This window comes from Pelophylax lessonae (genome assembly GCF_965119305.1).
Source record: "Pelophylax lessonae genome assembly, chromosome: 3".
Lineage (NCBI taxonomy): Eukaryota > Metazoa > Chordata > Amphibia > Anura > Ranidae > Pelophylax > Pelophylax lessonae.
Genome location: NC_138770.1, coordinates 163,957,997 through 163,980,138, shown reverse-complemented (window position 1 = coordinate 163,980,138; position 22,142 = coordinate 163,957,997). Strand labels below are relative to the sequence as shown.

Sequence of the window (22,142 nt, the reverse complement as noted above, 5' to 3'; positions counted from 1 at the left end):
CTGGTGGAGGGCTGCAGTGATGGTTGACTTTCTCCCATCTCCTGACTGCATCTCTGGAGCTCAGCCACAGTGATCTTTGGGTTCTTCTTTACCTCTCTCACCAAGGCTCTTCTCCCCCGATAGCTCAGTTTGGCCGGACGGCCAGCTCTAGGAAGGGTTCTGGTCGTCCCAAACGTCTTCCATTTGAGGATTATAAGGGCCACTGTGCTCTTAGGAACCTTAAGTGCAGCAGAAATCTTTTTGTAACCTTGGCCAGATCTGTGCCTTGCCACAATTCTGTCTCTGAGCTCTTCAGGCAGTTCCTTTGACCTCATGATTCTCATTTGCTCTGACATGCATTGTGATCTGGAAGGTCTTATATAGACAGACGTGTGGCTTTCCTAATCAAGTCCAATCAGTATAATCAAACACAGCTGGACTCAAATTAAGGTGTAGAACCATCTCAAGGATGATCAGAAGAAATGGAAAGCACCTGAGTTAAATATGAGTGTCACAGCAAAGGGTCTGAATACTTAGGACCATGTGATATTTCAGTTTTTTCTTTTTTAATAAATCTGCAACAATGTCAACAATTCTGTGTTTTTCTGTCAGTATGGGGTGCTATGTGTACATTCATGAGGAAGAAGAATGAACCTAAATGATTTTAGCAAATGGCTGCAATATAACAAAGAGTGAAAAATTTAAGGGGGTCTGAATACTTTCCGTACCCACTGTGTGTGTGTGTGTATGTATATATGTATATGTGTGTGTGTGTATATATATATATATATATATATATATATATATATATATATATATATATATATATATATATATATATATATATATATATATATATATATATATATATATATATATATATATATATATATATATATAGTAAAACCTTGGTTTGAGAGTAACTTGGTTTAAGAGCGCTTTGCAAGACAAGCAAAATTTTCAAATAAATTTTGACTTGGTTTACAAGCGATGTCTTGATATACAAGTAGCCTCAAGTCACAGCTGAGTATAAAAGAGAAGAGAGGCGCCTCTAAGTGTAGCAATATGGTTAAATTTAATGAAGGTTCAACATTTAGCAACTCACATGGTTGATGATTGGAACAGGCACATCTAAGTATGCAGGCATCCAGGCTAAAGCTGTCCACATAGACCATCCTCCACACCGCCATCTACGTCATCCCTTCCATGCTGCCCCTCGCTTTCAGATCCCTTTACTGCAGGGTGGTCTTCCCGGTCAGGATTACAGACTGGCAGCCGGCGGTGCAGAAGATAGTCCATGTGGACAGCTTTACCCCGGATGCCTGCATACTTAGATGTGCCTGTTTTATTCATCAACCATGTGAGTTGCTAAATGTTGTACCTTCATTAAATGGAACCATATTGCTACACTTAGAGGCGCCTTTCTTCTCTTTGATACTCTGTAGCTCCTACTGGATTTTGCTTCTAATCCCCTTGTGGAAGCTGCTATTTGTGGATGGACATTTTATGGTTATATAACCTATCGCAATGCTATAATCTTTTTATATGGACTATAAACTGAAGGATTTATGAATAAATGGTTGTGGAACGAATCATCTGAGTTTCCATTATTTCTTATGGGGAAATTCGCTTTGATATAAGAGTGCTTTGGATTACAAGCATGCTTCCGGAACGAATTATGCTCGCAATCCAAGGTTTTACTGTATATATATATATATATATATATATATATATAATATATACATTTTCTTTTTTTCAAAACTGTAGTTTTTTTGCTTATAAAAATAGACCGCAGAGGTGATCAAATACCACCAAAAGAAATCTCTATTTGTGGGGGGAAAAAAGGACATAATTTTTATTTCGGTACAGCGTCGCAGGACTGCACAATTGTCAATTAAAGCAAGGCAGTACCGTATCGCAAAAAATGGCCTGGTCATTAAGGGGGTAAAACTTTACAGAGCTGAAGTGGTTCAAGCTGAGCTCCACCTGTTATCTAAACCAGAAGTATTTACTTTTACTACAGGCATCTCCACTCTTTTCATCTACTGATTGGGTTTAGCTCTGTCTTGATATCAGCAGTATGCAGTTATGTTGTAACATCTCTTTTATATATGATTACAATGTGGCTTTATTTGCGCTCTGATATTGAGATGCTGTTCTTATAGCCTTGCTTGCACCTATACATTAACCACTTAAGCCCCGGAGGATTTGGCTGCTAAACGACCAAGTGGGTATTTTGCGATTCGGCACTGCGTGATTTTAACGGACAATTGCACGGTCGTGCGACGCTGTACCTAAACAAATTTGACGTCCTTTTTTCCCACAAACAGAGCTTTCTTTTGGTGGTATTTGATCACCTTTGCGCTTTTTACTTTTTGAGCTATAAACAAAAAAAGAGCGTAAATTTTGCAAAAATAACAATATTTTTCACATTTTTTTTTATATGAAATTCCCCCAAAAAAAATGTAAAAATCAAAATTTTTAACATTTGTGGCCAATTTGTTTTATGCTACATATGTTTGGTAAAAAAAATCGCAAAAAGCGTATTTTTATTGGTTTGCGCAAAAGTTATCGCGTTTACTAACAAAGGGAAAGATTTTTGTCTTTTTTTTTTTTTAACGCGTAATGGCGGCGATCTGCGATTTTTTTTTTTTTTTTTTTTTTTTTTTTTTTTTTTTTTTTGCGGTACTGTGACATTGGGGCGGACAGATCGGACCCTTGACTGACATTTTTGACACTTCTGGGGTTACCAGTGACATTTCTACAGTAATCAGCGCTATAAATATGCACTGTTTCTGTAAAAATACACTGGTAGCGAAGGGGTTAACTTTATTTGAGAGGGAGGGGCTGTGTGTGTCCCTAGGGGCGTGATTCTTACTGTGATTGGCTGTGACTTGAGGTGTAAGGACACTAATCAACGGTTCTACATAGTAGAACCGTGTGATCAGTGTTTTTACACCGAGGAGAATGACAGGTGGCTTGTTTACACAAGCCGCCTGACTTTCTCCCTCTCCCCTGACGATCGACGAGTGACCGGCGGACATCGGGTCCGCCGTTCACACGCGGGGGGGGGGTCCGTGACTGCGCGGGAGCGCGCCTCCGGCGGCGCACGCTCGCTCCCCAGACCCTCCCAGGCTAGTGACGTTAATTAACGTCACTTTGCCTGTGAGGGGCTGACTGCCACAGTAAATATACTGTGAGCAGTCGGCAAGTGGTTAATGTGATACTGGTTAAATGTGCACATATTTTATGTCATGCTTTGGTTTTGTATTTTGATTTTGTTGGCTCTTACGACTCAATAAAAAAAAATGTTTGTATTAGAAAGCTGAGCTCCACCCAAAATGGGTTCCTCAACCCCCCCCCCCCCCTTTCCGCTGCCACATTTGGCACCTTTCGGGGGGGAGGGGGGCAGCAGGTACCTGCTTTTGACAGATACCCGCTCCCACTTCTGGGTGACTTTGCTGTGGCAAAGTTTCCCGGAAGTTCCGCCCCCCCTCCTTCCACTGCTGCCAGGCCATTCACAAAGCGCAGTGCTCTTCGTGCATGCACAGTAGGGAGCCAGCTGTGCTGGTTTTCCCTACAAAAAATGGCGGTGGCAGCAACCGAGGGACGATTGAAAAATCGGCTGGGGTGAAGACACCGCTGTATTTCTGGACAGTAAGTGTCCTAATAAGTCGGCAGCTACAGTATTTGTAGCTGCTGTCTTTAAACTTTTTGTGTAGGAGCTCCTCTTTAAGAGGGAGGCCTGAATTGGGAGCTTGAACTTTTTTTGTAGAACAAATTACCTGTATATAGTTACACTAGACACAAAGATCAAATCTACCACAAATGCAATTCATTTATGCTGTTTTGCCTCTTTGTGGTCATGTAGGCATACAGCAGAATTTTTAGCTGCACCGTGAACCAGAAATGTTGTACAACTTCACTGGCCTAAAATGCCAAATGCTGCTTGGCTGCTTTGTGCTTCTTTCTAACATTGTCACTATGCTGTCCTTTTTGTGTGAGGACATCTGCCAGATAACCTAAGAGCCCAATTCTGAGGGCGCATTTGCACTTGAGCATTTTTTGAACAAGTGTTAATTGTGTGCGAAAACCATTTGTCACACTCACGTTGCCATTCATTGTTAATGACACCCCAAATGCAGGAAAAAGTTGAAACAAATGCTTGTCAAACATGGCAAAAACTACAACATATGATGAGTTTGATTTATTACTTTACTCGATGCTTTAACCAAATGTTGTGTGCTTGTGCTCTCTCCAGCCAAAGTAAATCATGGAAGAGCATCGCTTGTCTGTAGAAGAGTAGAAAACCCCTATATTACTTTGCTCCAAAATAGTTATTTATAAATGTGACTTACTTTGTCTAAACTTGAAGGTCTATATTAATCTTTTTTTTTTTTTTTTTTTTTTTTTTTTTTTTATTGTTTATAATGCTGCAACACCTTTTTGAAGTTAATAGAAGTCATGGTGGGAACTGCAAATAATGTCTTATCAATGGAGATTTGAGCCTCAACTGTAAATACTTTAGCATTTAATTATATCATATCCATGGCTACCACCTGTCTAGTTAATTTATATATGTTAAATAAAAGGTGATCAGCTTCAGAGTGTGTACGTGTGCCTCTTATGGTAGCTGGGGGAAAAAAAAAAAAACTACACTGAGATTATACACCTATTTTTCTATTTTTAAGCAGTGAACAATCAATGTAGAATTCAGGCTGTAAATATGAGCCCTCCCTTGTAGGCAGAGCTTGAGTTTTTTTTTGTTTGTTTTTTTGCCAGTGTCTGAAATTGATGTTCACTGCTGTACAGCTCTGCACGATTCTACCAGATTTTCAACCGTTTCAACAGGATCAGGAGACTAGTGATATCCATGTCCATTACTAAAGCTATAGTCGCTCAGAACAGGGTTTCTTAACTCCGGTCCTCAGGGCACACTAACAGGCCAGGTTTGCAAGAAAACTGAAATAACATCACAGGTGATATCATTTGCTGCTCAGTGATTGCAGTATTCTAGTCTGCATCTCCCCAAACTAATACTTAAAATCTGGCCTGTTAGTATGCCTTGAGGACCGGAGTTGAGAAACACTGGCTCAGAAGAATTGTACCTAGACTCTGTTACATACTAAAGCTGGATATACACTATACAGTTTTCTTTACATTTTTTTCCTTTTAGATTTACTAAAACCATATAAGGTCAGACCTAAACACTTTCTATTTGTATGCAATCAGGCAGGCCGTTGAACTACATAGTTGAAAGTAAATCTAAAGGAAATTGAACAAAAGTTGTATAGGGTGTATCCAGCTTAAGAATGGACACAATGCAGAGACTGCCTGGGCCCTGAATTTTACAGAAACCTTTGATTGATATGGGGCCAAGATGTTTTCTGATAGAGTGCTTTACAGGTTTAGCGTGGTGAACACCAGCATGGGAGATCGATTCCCTGAAGGCCCTCTGGGCTTGGCCCGCCATGTTGGGTGAAGATTGGACTTCTGCAAAATTAAACTTGGATGACTTCCAGATAAACTGACCACTCTTTCTCCTCATTGGGACCTTTTTAGGCTCCTTTAACTCCAATTTCTACTCTCCCTCCCAAACGCTCAACTTCTTGAATGCCAATTTTCACCCTTCGAGAGGGAATGTCAGGTGATGAGCCCCTCTCCTCGTGCCCTTTTGTTCTCATACAACCTCCTAATGTCTGTAGCAGCAACAACCATGCCCAGATTCTTCGATGATCTGAACATTGAGCTTACACCCCAGGTTAAGTCTAAAATACTAATATTGTAGTTTCGTTCATCTATCAGTAACGGCTACCAGCAATTTGGATACAAATTAGTATTTTGTTTCGTTGTACCCCTAAGCTTTTACACTCCATATATCTATCCATTCCGGATTCCTGCTGGCGATGTGACACACCACAGGCAGACCACCTGCATATTTTCTGGCCATGTCCTGGTCTGCATGATTTCTGAACATGCAAAAAAGCAAAAGTTCACTGACCGCCGTATATATAAGGACCCAGGTTTCTTTCTTTCCTCACCATAACGACATTACTCTTAAAAATATATAAAGGTCTGCCCTTATTCATCTGGTTAACTTGGTCCACTTTTGCATCTCAACCCTATGGAAAAGGCCTCAGTGGTTCAGTCAAATTCAGGATGTTGGAACATATAGAGAACTAAACCACCTCTCTCAAGGGGACTACTGAAAAATGTCCCCAATACATGGTTCCTTGGTAACACTACTTTTACTCAGGCGCTTACAAGCAACTATCTGCTGGCGGCTCCTCCCCTCCTCTGGAATGTTTCAACTGGCCCTTGCCTTATAATGCTCCATGCCTTTTTGAACTCTCATCCTGCGTAGATGATCTGACCCTTAAAGGTAGGCTCGCAATTGAAGGATCTGCTGCTGTTCTTCTTTTTCTTATTCCACAAGTCTTTCCTTTTGCCGCTCACAGGTCTTGGCTGTGAAGTTGAAAACCTTAGTCAAAGTCCTTGGCCCCCCCTAACTTAAGCCAATTAAATTGACCTCCAGGACCTCTTCCCAATGAAAGCTCGTGGGAGTGGTGCAGTGTTTGGGTCTTTGCAAGAAATTCAAAGGGGGAGATAGCAGTTGACGGGTCTGCTGTTTTGTAGCTTGTGGCTATAAGATGGAATTTTGGAGTTTTTTTTGCCCTTGACACTTCCTGTCTCAAATGTTATGTTACCCGGAAGATATGAGATTTAATTTACCTCAGACAATATTGGGGTTAAATGAGAGTTCTTGGACATGAGTGAAAGCTTCAAAACAAGCAATATTAGTTTTATTGGTATATAGCCTAAAAGCCTAAGGGCTCTTTCACACGGCCGCTCTGTGTGAGAGCTCCGCTGCGGTCCTTTTTTTTTCCACGGAGCGGATGACATTTCTGTCATCCGCTCCGTATGCCTGCATATCATCCCATCCGTTTGCGGATGATATGCGGACATAATGTAAGTCTATGGGGGTTTGCGGATGTCAGCGGATGACACCGCTGACCTCCGATTTTCCTTCCTTTCCGTTTTTTGAACGGAACAAAAATAGGGTTTTGTTCAGTTCAAAAAAACGGAACAGAACTGACAGGAAGAAAATCGGATGTCAGCGGATGGTATTCCGCTGACATCCGCAATGCCATAGACTTACATTATGTCCGCAAATCATCCGCAAAAAAATAGGATGATTTGCAGACATACGGAGCGCCCGTGTGAAAGGGCCCTAAATTAATTTTCAACAATCTATAGTACATACACAAATAGAAAGTATTCCTAGTTTAACTGAACAAATATAGAGTATGATACTCATATATACTAACACACCACTATCAACACAAAGAGGACAAGCAATGTATACCTTTTATAGTCCATAATTACCCTTCTCCTGAGAGTTCCATAATGCAAGAGCAACAGGACCAGATTTGCATTATGGACTTTCATACTATTATTATTGGACTATTGAGAACTAAGATCCTCATTTTGTTTTCCTCTCTGTAGTTTGGTCTCTTAGTATTTTTGTTTTTATTATTATTGAGTTATTACATCCAGAACAAGTAATGAACTGCTGATACTGAGATCCAGGAATGTGGGCTGTAGAGACGGAGAGTTTATAGAGTTTTTTTTTTTTTTTTTTTCCAACTAGTTTTATTTCAGATAGCAATGACAAAAGCTCAAAAGGAGATTACACCTAAACCATTATTTTATGTGGGGCCTTTGCTTTCTGCAGGCCCCAAGCGGGCATCTGTTGCCTTATGAGTTTATGTGTAATCTCCATTACTGTGTTGCCGGATGAGGAGTTTATGTATAAATCTCCATTTTGTAATTGTAAATATTAATGTAAATATAAATGTACACATTTTGGACTTCAAACTCATATTTGCTATATGATTGGTAGATTTGGAAGTTGTGTGACTTCAGTCTGCAGGCAATAGTAACTTGATTAACAAGTCCATTTGAAATGCCAGCCCTGCTATTTACACTAGAAAACAAACTGATATGCCAAATAGTACCATCATGTACTTAAGTTCCTGTGAGCCAGACATTACAGGGCCAGAAAATAGAGATAATCGTCCATGACAGGTCATTCCTTTATCCCGCTCTCTAATTCAAAGACTCAGTCTTTAGATATGCAATGAAGGTGATCGTCGGTTCAGGGATGGGCAATTTGCCCAGCAGCTGACTTGGTATAATTAATTTCTCCCTCCAACAGAGAGGAGGGGTTAACAAGGGGCTGAATTAGGCTAAACTAGGCAAGGAGGAAGGAATCCTGAACGAGCTACGCCCAGAGGGAGGATCAGAACAGGATATCTGAACCAATTAGAATAGCCCTATACAAGTCTATGCAATATAGATCTATATTAGTGTAGGTGAGAGGAGAGGGACTTCCTCTTGCATGGCAGACCAGGATGAAACACTCAAGGGAAGGGTAACTATGAACGTTTAAGGTATACATTGCTTGTCCTCTTTGTGTCGGTCGTATTGTGTTTGTATATGAGTATCATGCTCTATATTTGTTCAGTTAAACTAGGAATATTTTTTCCATTTTGTTGTATGTACTATAGATAGATTGTTGTAAATTAATTTAGGCTATATACCAATAAAACTAATCTTTCTGTTTTGAAGCTTTCACTCATGTCAAAGAACTCTCATTTAACCCGAATATTGTCTGACGTAAATTAAATCTCATATCTTCTGGGTAACAGTTTTGTATGTGCAAAACAGTGACTTTTGATCATCTTCCTTCTTAGGGGTGATCCTTAGAGGATTAAAGGTTTCTGCTGATTATTTTCCAGACCTCTTCCGGTTCCAAAACGAAATCGTGCCGATCATCCTATTCCTGGATAAAAAAATATTTTGAATGGAATCGGGGAGTTCAGTGGTGGCCTTTCTTCAATCAGGGAATTTCCTGGCATTGGTGGACTTAAAGGATTTCTATTCTGTAGAGTTCCACAGTGTGCATGGGATGATTGCCATTTTTAATCTGTCCAGGCTTCTGGGCCTTCTGCAGACCCAGAGGGTGTCCGTTCTAGGATACCTGGAAGATTGCTTCTGTGAGCGTAATCCCCTCATCTTCTGTAGCATGTGTTTCGTGATTAGCGTATGGATGTTGATTCGGTTCTCTCTCCCCCTCCCCCCGAAAAGAATTAGGCTTATTTAAGGCCAGGTGAGAGTGGTTCTCCCTCCAGATAAATTTGTTCTGAAGAATCTGGTGGCTTCTCTCAGGAAGCTGGGAAATCCCTTGGTTCACCTCTGCATCTGTGTCTCCAGGTTTGTTGCCTTGTTAGAGGCAGTCCCCTTGCAAAGTCTTCATTTCAGGCCTCTGAAGGGGAATGTTCTATTTGGCATGGAGCAGGAGAGTGCAGTTGTTGAAGTTTCCAATATCCTTACAACCCAGCACTCTCCAGTCTCCAAACTTGTAGATGCCTTCATAGCTGCTGGAGACAGGCGGATCTTTTTTCCTCTATCTGGGAAGGTGCTGACAAGGGTCGCCGAATGGGGGGGGGGAGGGTTATCACCAAGATTCGAACTGTCAATGGCCGTCATTAGGTGAAGTACTCCTCGTTTCTACAGGAGAGGTTTTTACCTATATCAGACTACTAGCGTGGTTCTGCATTAGGTGACACTGCTGCAGGATCTATTGGTAATGGTTCTGTCAGTGGCCACCACTGTCTTAGCTTAAATGTATCATCGTGGAGACATTAGATGTCTGGCAGCTCAGAAGGAGGTGGGATGTCATTCTGTTGTGGGGAGGGCTAGATAAAAATAAATACTCGCGCTATGGTGAAATTGGTGTAAAAATTGTCTGCAGCAGCTGTGCACAAAGTGTAAATCACTTGTAAACCTGAAACCATATAAAAACAGTGCTAGCATCATGAAATGTAAAAAAGTCCAAATAAACTGATGTAAACAATAATAGAAAGTGTTCTATGCTCCACATAAATTCTTTCCGTAATGTTACACACAACCCATTTGTGTCCCTCCTTACCAGAATCAGTGGACCCCCAGCTTTTTAGTCTGTGAGTCAAACAGGCTTGGTTTAAATAAGACTGATGGGTCAGACAGAACGGATCAAGAACTCCCCAGTAGCTTCTTAGATGTTTCAAATCTTTAATTACACACAATCTTGTTTCAGTTTTCTGAGTGCGGCTCCACAGACTTGATCATCCCTGTTGCTGGATGCCTGCTCCCGGTATCCTTTGTGGAGTGAAGTTGTGCTGCCTGCCGCAAGTGGGTGTATCACATTACCGTACCACTCAACTTTTTTTTTTTTTTTTTTATCTTTTCCTTTTGCTGCAGTAGGTGGTTGTTTCTGGTTGCCGTTATTCAGCTAATAGGGTTTCGGAACTGGCCTTTTTTTTTTTTTCTCTAAGGTGGTTTCAGCCTGCCTTTTGAATCGGGACTGGGACTTTTGGTGGCAGTGTTTTGTGCAGGCTGCTGCCTGAGGTCATTTCCTGGTTTTGGGGTTTGTGGTGCCTGTTGGCTTGCCTGCAGGGGAGATGTTCTATAGTGTGTGACTTCCGGTCTTTTTTTGCCAGTATTCAGTCACATGCAAGTGGCGCATAATCCTGTTAGCAAGGATTAATGGGCTGCTATTTATCCTGTAATGCACCCTCATGAATTTTTTTAGTTTGTTCGTTCTTGGCAAGCCAAAAATCCAGTCAACCTAGGCCTGCTAGCTGGAAGTAAATGAGGCCATTCACAGATGTGAATGTCGCAGACTGTCAAAGACTGAGCTTCCAGATTTTAAGCCTATGTCTGCTGGGGACTCCAGCTAATCATTTTAGTTTAGGTAAATATGGTCTACAGGAGCAGACATATGGTAATCCCAAGTGAGCCCAGATGTTTAAAGACTTCTGTATTGCTATCGGAAATACCATACCATTTTGTGTAAAGGAACATTTTTGGTTGTTGTAAAGACTTCCAAGACTAATGACTTATTCATGTCTTAATAGCCGCCTTGTTCTTGATAAATTCTCCACTGCAGGCAACACGTATGTGTTTATTGTGCCATGTTTTGTTTGGAGATTGACAATTCATACCGGCTTGATAGCACTGCTTTCAAGAGCTATAAAACATGAGCAGTTTTAGTTGCTGATGCTGTAGAAACTGGTCTAATAGAAATGGGGTCAATACAATAATGACTTGCAGTGCTTTTGAAAAAGTATTCATACTCCTTGAAATTTTCCACATTTTGTCATGTTACAACCAAAAACATAAATATATTTTATTGAGATTTTACGTGAAGGACTTAGTCCCCGTTCAAACTGGGGCGACCTGGTCGCCTGACAGGTCGCCGTAGGTCGCCTTCCATAGAGAAGCTGCGGACCCGTTCTAGTAGGAGCGACACAAGTCGCTCCGACTTAGAAAAAGGGTCCGGAGCTTCTTTGGGGCGACCCGGAGAGACCTGCATAGACTTCAATGTTACGGAGTGCACGGACTTCCAGGCCGTCCGAAAATTGAGGCCCCGGCTTTTCGGCCTACTTGAGATGAGAGGCTTCCAATGGGGAACTGGCGCCCTCTTGTGGTGGCCGGGAGTAATGACTGTTGTAATTACTGTTTCTCTGTCGCTCATTGACAGACGTAGTCCTCGTTGATTAATAACAACTCGGGTTATACTGCCCTCTACAGGAGTAGGACTAGACAGGAAAGAAAACGTTCTGGCCACACCCTAGGGGCAGTGCCAGAGGGTATATCCTCTCACTTCCTGCTACAGCAAATGAGTTTTCTGTCTAGTTAGGAGTAAGGACCTAGATGCCTTGCTAGGATCTTCGGTCCTGGCAGGATTTTTTTCTTAGATTTTTTTTGGACAGCTTTTTTCTCCAGTGTTCCTGTGAGATCTTCAAGCAAGCAAGCTGTAACTGGGCGACGGGCTGGATGTTGAGATCCAGTGGTCACCCCAGTTCAGCTTACGAGCGCGTGCAGGCCATAGCTCCGCGCTGGGTCGGCCGCGACATAGTCCCACTGGACGGGGACTGACCCTGCGAGTTAAACGTCTCGCTTGAACGCCAATGACCAAAAGTCACGGCGTCCGTACTGGTCGACAGCCCCCCCCACCCCGGTGGAGAGGGGTTCTGTCAGGAGTGGCGCCCGCCTGGTTCCGGTATGGTGAGTAGTATGTTCCCCCTTTCCCCCTGACGGGTTTGTGGGGACGCGGGCCCCTCTCTGGAATGGTAGGATGGGTTTCCCCTCTATCCTATAACAGGTCACAGATCCCCCAATTTGAGTGTGATTTTTGTGAACAGAAACCAGGAGGCTTGGTATGGGAGCTGACTAATGTCATTTTAAAACTGTAAAGGTGACTGAAGTCAGTGGCAGTACTAGAATGGGCATTACTAATGAAGCAAGAGGTATCTTACCTGTCAGAGGTGTTCACAGGGCGATGCCTATGCCTGAATCACTGTAGTCCAGATCGCCATTCCTCCAGCAAGGGCAGAGAGCTGCCTTCCGACGGCCCACGGACCGCATACGGCCCGCCAGGGTCCGGTACCGCCGGCCAGGCTTATCACCATCAGGGTGAAGGTTGTGGGGCCGAGATACTCCCGCAGGCGAACATAGAATCCTGTACAGGCCGCCGCCATTTTCTGGCAGATCGCACGAGGCCGCCATATTGGCGTAGCCTCGTGTCTCCAGCATGGGGGCGGCCATGTTTGAGGTGACCAAACACCTCGTGGAGCCAGGGGGAGGCGCCGGAAGGCGTGTTAAGGGGCGGAGCCACCTCCTTTACCCAGGAAAAAGGGCCAAAGACTTCCTGTCTGTAACAGGACAGCACTGAGCAAGCTGATAGAAAACTTCTGTGCATCAGGGATGAGCCTTGGGGTCTCTCTCTCTCTGTGGGGTCCATAAAGGCAGGTAACACTGAGGGGCGCTGTTGCGCTGGGGGATTGCAAAAAAAAAAAGTTTTTTACTTTGTCATTTTTTTGTCGCTGGCAAATGTCTTGTGTAATCATTGACTCTGCCGCATAGGTATCCCCACCTGATCCCCTCAAGGTGGCCGCAGGACCCTCCAGTACCCCACTTGTTTTTAATGCATTTTCGGCAGTTTTGGAGTCTTTGGTATCCCGGGTGGAGGTGGCCTGTCAGGGACGGGGGTCAAGAAGTGACCCCCGCCTACCCCTATTTTTTATCTGATACTTCAGATACGAATTCGGAGCTGGTCAATGCAGCTGCAGGTCCCTCTTATGGGGCTGTTGTCTCAGGTAATGTCTCCTCAGCAGTGAAGAGAACGTTTCTGCCTCCGCCATAGCACAAGAGTGGTGGATGCACTAGTTGTGTCCGTCCGGGAAACCTTTAGTCTTGAGGTTACACCGGCAGAGGTAGCTGAGACTGAGATTCCTTTTTGGTACTTGTTAGCCTACCAAAAGGGCGAAGGATTTTCCTTTACCCAAATGAGGTCGTTTTGAAACGAACCCCTGTTATTTCCAAACGCATGGCTAGGCGCTATCCGTTTGAGGAATCCCTCTTTAAAGGAAGGTCATACGGTCAGGATACAGGATCGAGTTTCGATCACTTCCACCGGTGCTATTCTTCCCTTCTAACATTGAACGGTTTCAATGGTTCTATTCGAACCTGTTCACAATGTCCAGGAAAGAGGGCAAGGTGCGTCCAATTTCTGGACTTGGGGAAAGATGGAGTCCATCCGAACAGTGGTGGCCTCCCTGCATCAGGGGGATTTCCTGGCGTCCATAGACGTTTAGGATGCTTATCCTTATATCCCCATCATCGCAGGACATCAGCGTTTTCTTCGCTTTCCCAAAGATCATCCCTGGTTCCCACCAGGAGACTGAACTATCTGGGCCTAAGGTTGGATACATCCTGGGCAAGAAAGTTTCTCCTTGCGGAGAAACTCCAGAAGGTTCAGTCAACGATTCGGATGTTGCTGTCCGTCAATTGGCTGGGACTGATGGTGGCCTTCTTAGAGGCAGTACCGTATACCCAGTCTCATACCCGAATTCTCCTGAAGGAGATTTTTTTCTAATGGAATCAGAATTCAGATTTCCTGGACAATCAGATCCGGTTGAGCGAGCGGACCAGGAAGTATCCGATGCTCAACCAGGGGGAAGTCATTCCTTCCGATCGCTCTCAGTTCCGATACCCTATTGGTAACCTGGATGCTATCAGATTTTGTCTGATTTACTGGACCGAGCAGCTCTAGAGCAGCCCGATTCGGATCCAATCGCACTATGCCTCGGTCGTGACTTATGTCAAGAAAGGGGCACTTAGAGTGTCCTGGTGGCCATCGAAACGACTAGCATCTTTCATTGGACGGAACGGTTTGTTCCGGATCTCCCCGCAGTGTTCACTTTGGGGGTGGGAAATCGGCAGGCAGATTATTTCAGCCATCAGATTCTGGATCAAGGGGTATGGCCTCTTCATCCAGAGGTTTTTCACTAGCTGTCCCTTCATTGGGGCACCCCGGATGTGGATCTGTTGGCACCTTGGCTCAACAGGAAGGTGCGGAGGTTTGTAGCTCGCACCCGCGATCCTCTAGCGGACGCAGCAGAAACGCTGATCGCCCCGTGGGGGCAGTATCAGCTACGGCATGCCTTCCATCCTCTCAAGTTACTGCAGGAACTTCTTCGCAGGATAGAGGTGGAGGGAATTCCAGTTATTCTGGAAATTCCGGACTGACTTCGTCGAGCCTGGTACGCCGACTTGGTGAGGCTAGTCGCGGATGCTCCTTGGAGACTTCCTCTCAGGGAGGATTTGCGGTCTCAGGGACCGATCTTCCATCTTGTTTTACTATCGCTGGCTTAATGGCCTGGCCATTGAGACCCAGGTACTGAAGGACAAGGGAGTGTCAGCTTCAGTTATTCCTACCTCTAGTTAAAGCAAGGAAAGCGACTTCCAGCACATGGAAGTCTTATATTGCGTGGTGTGAATCTCTTGGATTTCCCCCACATACCTATTCGGTGACCCGAATCTTGGTCTGTCTGCAACAAGGGGTTGAGCAGAAACTGTCCTTGAGCACATCAAGGGTCAGGTTTCAGCGTTAGCAATCTTTTTTCAGAAACTTTTGGCTAATCATTCCTTGGTGCGGAATTTCATCCAGGGGGTGCGACATCTGGCTCCGCCAGTGCGTGCACCCTTACCGCCTGGGATCTTAATTTAGTGTGGTCGGTTCTTCAGAAACTTCTCTTGAAGATATTAGGGAGATTCCCTTGCTTACATTATCCCAGAAGGTGGCCTTCATGGTGGCCATTACTTCTGCATGCAGGGTGTCAGAACTGGCCGCATTATCTTGTCGTTCCCCATATCTGGTGGTTCATAGGGATAAGGTGGTTCTTCTTCCGAATCCATCCTTCCTTCCTAAAGTGGTTTTCAGAGTTTTCATCTGAATAAAAATATTGTGTTACCTTCCCCGTGTCCTAAGACTAGCCATCCTTGGGATTACACTCCTTGGATGGGGTTCAGACAATCAGGGTACACTTGACTACTACGAACTTGTTTCGTAAGACGAACTCACTTTTTGTGATCACGGATAGCCCTAGAAGGGGGTTGCCTGTGTCTGCCGCGACCATATCTAGATGGACCAGTCAGACGGTGGTACAGGCTTATTCTATTAAGAGTCGGAATCCTCCGTTCCCTGTTAAGGCGCACTCTACTCGGGCGCCTAGTGTTTCCTGGGTCTAACGCCATCAGGCGTCAGCGATCCAGGTTTTCAAGGCGATGACTTGATCGTCTGTTCATACCTTTACATCATTTTATAAAGTTGATGTGATGGCATCGTCAGATGCCTCTTTTGGCCGCAAGGTTCTGCAGGCCACAATCTGAGGAGACTGTTGGTCTATCTCAAGGGTTGGTTGGGTTTTTCACTTAGGTCTCCTCTTTTTGATCGATGAGTCCTTCATGCTTCTGGTTGGCTCCGGTTGGGCCTTCTGGATTTTGATTTCTGTTAGCCCACCCCTCATTTGTGGTACTGCTTTGGGACGTCCCGAGTTGTTGTTAATCAACGAGGACTACGTCTGTCAATGAGCGACAGAGAAAAATGGATTTTTGTAAAATCTTACCGTAAAATCCTTTTCTCTTAAGCTCATTGACAGACGTAGTACCCGCCCCTCTGTTTTTGAGTTGGGTTGGGTTAAATTCTCTAAACACTGCTTTGTGACATAACTGATTTGCTGTAGCAGGAAGTGAGAGGATATACCCTCTGGGACTGCCCCTAGGGTGTGGCCAGAACGTTTTCTTTCCTGTCTAGTCCTACTCCTGTAGAGGGCAGTATAACCCGAGTTGTTGTTAATCAACGAGGACTACGTCTGTCAATGAGCTTAAGAGAAAAGGATTTTACAGTAAGATTTTACAAAAATCCATTTTTCCACTGCCTGTTTAGAATGCATTACCATCTCCCTGTCCAGTTAGTTACCTTTGACAGGGAGTGTGGTAATTTATTATTAATTTAATTTATTTTTTAAATGTAAAAACTAAATAATATTTTTTTCTTTTTTTTTTTTTTTTAATTATTAAAAAAAATAAAAAATATATATATTTTTCCAATTATTATAAAAAAAAATATTATATTATTTATATATATATATATATATATATATATATATATATATATATATATATATATATATATATATATATATATATATATATATATATATATATATATATCATTTTTTTTTTTTTTTTTTTTTTTTTTCCTCATCGCCATGCCACAGCCGAAGCCCCCTTTCACACGGGCTGTCTGATCAGGTCCGCCTGTCAGTTTTTCAGGCAGATCTGATCGGACCCTTCATTTTCCTCTATGGAGCAGTAATCTGCCGCCATCTGATCCTGTCCGCCAAAAGCAGACGGATGGTGGTTCTATTTTCTATCCATCCCGTGGATTGGATCGGATGGAAAGAGACAGACAGTCTGTTTTCATCCAATTGCGCTAGAGAGTGGGGTTCTAGTCGTATTTATGTGTAAATTTAGTATCCGTTTTATTAAATAAAGCTTGGTTGTTAGTTTAAAAAAAAAAACTGGCTCCTAACTTTTTTAGCTGGCTCCTAGATTTCAGGAAAATTTGTCAAGCCCTGGCCTAACACAAAGTGGCACATAATTGTGACGTGGATGGAAAATGGTTTTCAAAATGTTTACAAATATCTGAAAAGTTTTTGTCATGCTTTTGTATTTGCTGCAGTTACAGCTGCAAGTCTTTTTGGGTAGGTCTCTACCAGCTTTGCACATCTGAAGAGTGACATTTTTGCCCATTCTTTGTAAAATGGCTCAAGCTATGTCAGATTGGATGAAGAGCATCTGTGAACAGCACTTTTCAAGTTGCCACAGATTATCAATTGGATTTAGTTCTGGACTTTGACTGGTTCATTCTAACACATGATCATGCTGTGATCTAAACCATTCCATTGTAGCTCTGGCTGTATGTTTAGGGTCGTTTTCCTGCTGGAAGGTGAACCTCCACCCCAGTCAAGTCTTTTGCAGACTCAGGTTTTCGTCTAACCTGTATTTGGCTCCATCTTCCATCAACTCTAACCAGCTTCCGTGTCCCGGCTGAAGAAAAGTATCCCCACAACATGATGCTGCCATCACCATGATTCACTGTGGGGATGGTGTGTTCAGGGTGATGTGTAGTGTTGGTTTTCTGCCACACATTTTGCATTTAGGCCAAAAAGTTCAATTTTGGTCTCATCTGACCAGAGCACCTTCTTCTACATGCTTGCTGTGTCCCCCACATGGCTTCTTGCATACTGAGGACTTCTTTCTTTCAACAATGGCTTTCTTCTTGCCACTCTTCCATAAAGACCAGATTTGTAGGGTTCATGACTAATAGTTGTCCTGTGGACAGATTCTCTCACCTGAGCTGTGGATCTCTGCAACTCCTCCAGAGTTACCATGGGCCTCTTGGCTGCTTTTCTGATTAATGCTTCCCTTGCTCAGCCTGTCAGTTTAGGTAGACGGCCATATCTTGGTAGATTTTCAATTTGCCATACTCTTTCCATTTGTTTGATGGAATAAAGTGGTAAACCCCCCTCTAAAATTTGTTCCCTATAGGAAAGTCTATAATAAGGCTTACCTAATAGGTACTGTAAATATCTCCTAAACGTGCACTGTTTTAGTTTTAGGAGATCTTTATTGTATTCTGCGCCGTGTGCTCTGAAGTAACGACCACCCGTTTTTCTTCAGAGCCTTGTGCTGTGAGCGGCGGCTTCCGCGCGCATGTGCGGGAGTGACATCACGCGGCTACTGCCAGTAGCACAGCCGGAGTCCGCGGACCCGGAAGGAAGACGGGCGAAGATTGATGCGGCCTCCAGCAGGGAGGGCGAGGGATTAGTTTGGAGGGAAGTGTCACATAATGTGCTAGTATGTGATGCATACTAGCACATTATGCCTTTACTTTCCAGGTAGGAAAAAAGGAAAAATAAAACAGACTTCCTCTTTAAACAGTGCTCCATGAGATGTTCAAAGCTTGGGATATTATTTTATAACCTAACCCTGCCCTCTTGGGGCTTCACAGAACAGCTATATTTATTTTGAGATTAAATTACACACAGGTGGACTCTATTTACTAATTAGTTCAATTCTTAAGGCAATTGGTTCCACTAGATTTTAGTTAGGGGTATGAGAGTAAAGGGGGCTGAATACAAATGCACGCCACACTTTTCAGATATTTATTTGTAAACCATTTTGAAAACTACTTATTTTCCCTCCATTTCACAATTATGTGACCCTTTGTGTTGGTTTATCACATAAAATACCAATAACATTCATGTTTTTGGTTGTAACATGACAAAATGTGGAAAATTTCAAGGGGTATGAAGACTCTTTCAAGGCACTGTACATGATTATTTAATTTTTTTTTTTTTTTTTTTTAAATCCAGAATGTTTGGTCCCTTAGTTCTGCATGGTTTTAGCCTCTCCTGTTTATGTATTTGTTCTGTAAAACCAAATTTTATTTTTTTTAAGGAAACAAATGTTCACAAGCAATAGACCATGTGTCTTTCTGTTCTAGTGGAAAATAGACAGCGCAGCCACATCTACTTATGAAATAGGAAACCCACCTGATTATCGGGGCCAGAGCTGTATGAAGAGGCACGGTGTTTCCATGAATCACACAGCCAGGCAGGTAATGTACCTCCATTTCATCCGTTATTGAATCCTATCCATTATATTTTGTGTTGCAGTGGTCCATAGACAGCGCTGCCACATCTGACTGGAACGTGGGTTGCTCCCCAGATTCAAGGGCCATAAAGTGCTTAAAAAGCCACGATACTGAAACATCGCATAGAGCACGGCAGGTATAGGACAGTGTATTTTATTCTGAGATTTTGATGTTAGACTTTTCACCAACGTTTCATGATGGTCTATCCCACATTTCCGGTTTCTGTCACTGGGCAGGGTCTACTGTTCATTTTCTTTCATAATCACAGCAAGAGATGTGTTCTGGGTGTAATATCCAATCCCATTATTTACTATGTTTTTAACCTTTACTACACAATGACAGCAGGAAACATTGTTTGTTATGGGTGAATACTTGCCTTTAGAACACCTAAAACGGTAAAGGCATTTCAGTTCATGCTTCTGATGCTGTTTAAAGATACCCCTGCCCACCATGTTTAGTTCTTTGGGTCCCCGGACTTTTGCCTTTCTAATGGTGCCAAATTGAATTGGCTTAAGTCCTGACCGATTGAGAAGTCTATCTGACTACTTCAAGGATGGTTGTCGGCACATAGTTGACAGTGCCATGAAAGTTAATACACTATCTATTTTTTATCTTTTTTTTTTTTTTTTTTTTTTTTAGAGCAGCCCACGCACATGGATCAGATGAGGCTGATTAAGTACAGGAGTTGAAAGTCTTCACACAATAAATTGTGTGACTATTCACTTAAATTATCCTATCCTGTTAGAAGCAAATTCTTGTTTTTATAGAGTAAGGGAAGGGTTCTTATAACCCCTGTAAGGTTTGTTTTTGCCTCTTTGCTCCATTAGGGAGACTTGCCTTAACCTTCTGTCCCATAGCCCAAACAAGGAAGTGAGAGGAAATCCTTGCAAATCCTTTTTCAAATTTAATTTAATCCCTTGGGGACCCCTAGGTCACCAGAACTAGTGACTATTGGAAGATTTCTCTTCTATTACTTTTCTGGGGATAAAGTGTGATTTTCTTTTACTTTAATTTTCAATGAAAATGGTGATCAGGACAAATGGGGGTGTATCTCCCTAAGCAGGACACAGACATCAATAAAAAATGACAGGTGTTCTAATCCCTTTCCCCCTTCTATCCAAAACTTAACAAAAAGGTTTTGCCTTTAGTTATTCTTTAAAGTAAAAATAAATCAATGCCTATTATATGCTTTCATTGTACTTTTTTGTGCTTCACTGCCCAAGCACACAATATTTGCAAGTAATGTGATTAATCTGAGTATTGCTGCTAAAATATTGCTGATTTAGTATTGTCTACAAGTACGTTTTTAGGATGTATTCTGTCATGCTGAAAAACCTCTACTTTTCAACATTTTCCAGTTTAGAGTTAGTCGAACAGTTTAGCAATCACAATGTAGCTCTGGGTTGAAGAGGGAAGTCTAAAATGTAATTAAATCTACACATACACACCATTAAAAAATTAAAGGAACACTTTGAAAACAGATCTCAATCAGGTAAAATATCATGCTGGATATTTAAACGGATATGGATCGGGTAATGTGTTAGGAACTAAAGGATGCCAAATGAAAATGATCAGCCTGCAGAGGGCTGAATTCAAGGACACCCAGAAAATCTAAGTGAAAAAATGATGCAACAGGCTAGTCCATTTCCCTGAAGTTTCATTGCAGCAACTCCAAATGGTACTCGTGCTTGCATGCATGCCTGACATGTCTGGATATGCTCCTAATGAGTTAACGGATGATGTCCTGGGGTATTTCCTCCTAGATCTGGACCAGGGCATCACTGAGCTCCTGAACAGCCTGAGGTGCAACCTGGTGGCGTCAGATGGACCACAACATATTGTCCCAGAGGTGTTCTATTGGATTTAAGTCAGGCAAGCGTGGGGGCCATTTAATGGTATTCATTCATCCTCCAGGAATTGCCTGCAAACTCACCACATGAGGCCGGGCATTGTAGTGCACCAGGAGGAACCCAAGACCCACTGCACCTGCGTAGGGTCTGACAATGGGTCAAAGGATTTTATCCCGATACCTAATGGCAGTCAGGGTGCCATTGTCTAGCCTGTAGAGGTCTCTGCCTCCCTCCATGGATATGCCTCCCCAGACCATCACTGACCCACCACCAAAGCTGTCGTGCTAAACGATGTTACAGGCAGCATAACGTTCTCAGATCCTTTTATGTCTGTCACATGTGCTCAGGGTGAACCTGCTCTCATCTGTGAAAAGCACAGGGTGCCTGTGGCGGAGCTGCCAATTTTGGTGTTCATTGGCGAATGCCAATCGAGCTCCACAGTGCCAGGCAGTGAGCCCAGTAGAGGACGTCAGGCCCTCAGGCCACCTTCATGAAGTCAGTTTCTGAGTTGTTTGGTCAGATAAATTTACACCAGTATCCTGCTGGAGGTCATTTTTGTAGGGTTCTGGCAGTGCTCATCCTGTTCCTCCTTACACAAAGGAGCGGATACCGGTCCTGCTGATAGGTTAAGTACCTTCTACAGCCCTGTCCAGCTCTCCTAGAGTAACTGCCTGTCTCCTGGAATCTCACCCATGCTCTTGAGACTGTGCTGGGAGACACTGCAAACCTTCTGGTAATGACATGTATTGATGTGCCATCTTGAACGAGTTGAACTGCTTGTGCAACCTCTATAGGGTCCAGGTATCCCCTCATGCTACCAGCAGTGACACTGACCTTAGCCAAATGCAAAACTAATGAAAAACAGTCAGAAAAGAGTAGGGAAAAAGTCAGTGGCTTCCACCTGTAAAAATCATTCCTGTTTTTGGAGGTAGTCTCATTGTTGCCCATCTAGTGTACTTGTTAATCAGTTTCATCTGCTTTGGCGTTAAAACTATCCCCTCTGTTACTTAACTGGCCAGATCAATATCCCAGGAGTTTAATTGCCTTGATGCTATACTCTGATAAAAAATGTTCCTTTAAATTTTTTTGAACATGAGCAGTGCACACAGGTGCATCCAAAATTAGAATATCATCAAAAAGTTAGTTTATTTCAGTAGTTCAGTTCAAAAAGGAAACGTATATATTTTATTTAGATGTGGTAC

The 22,142-nt window shown here is 42.9% G+C and overlaps 1 protein-coding gene across 2 annotated transcripts in view; it reads left to right on the top strand.

Annotated features, from left to right (window-relative positions):
• Window positions 1–22,142, top strand: part of ACP1 (acid phosphatase 1) — an 87,591-nt gene that overhangs the window by 42,876 nt on the left and 22,573 nt on the right. The window contains exon 3 of one of the 2 annotated variants that reach the window (XM_082251299.1): window positions 19,113–19,226. In XM_082251299.1, coding sequence (XP_082107425.1) covers window positions 19,113–19,226 — 114 coding nt within the window. Of the gene's footprint in view, window positions 1–18,940; window positions 19,055–19,112; window positions 19,227–22,142 lie in introns of both variants that reach the window. The other variant, XM_082251298.1, reaches the window with a different exon arrangement.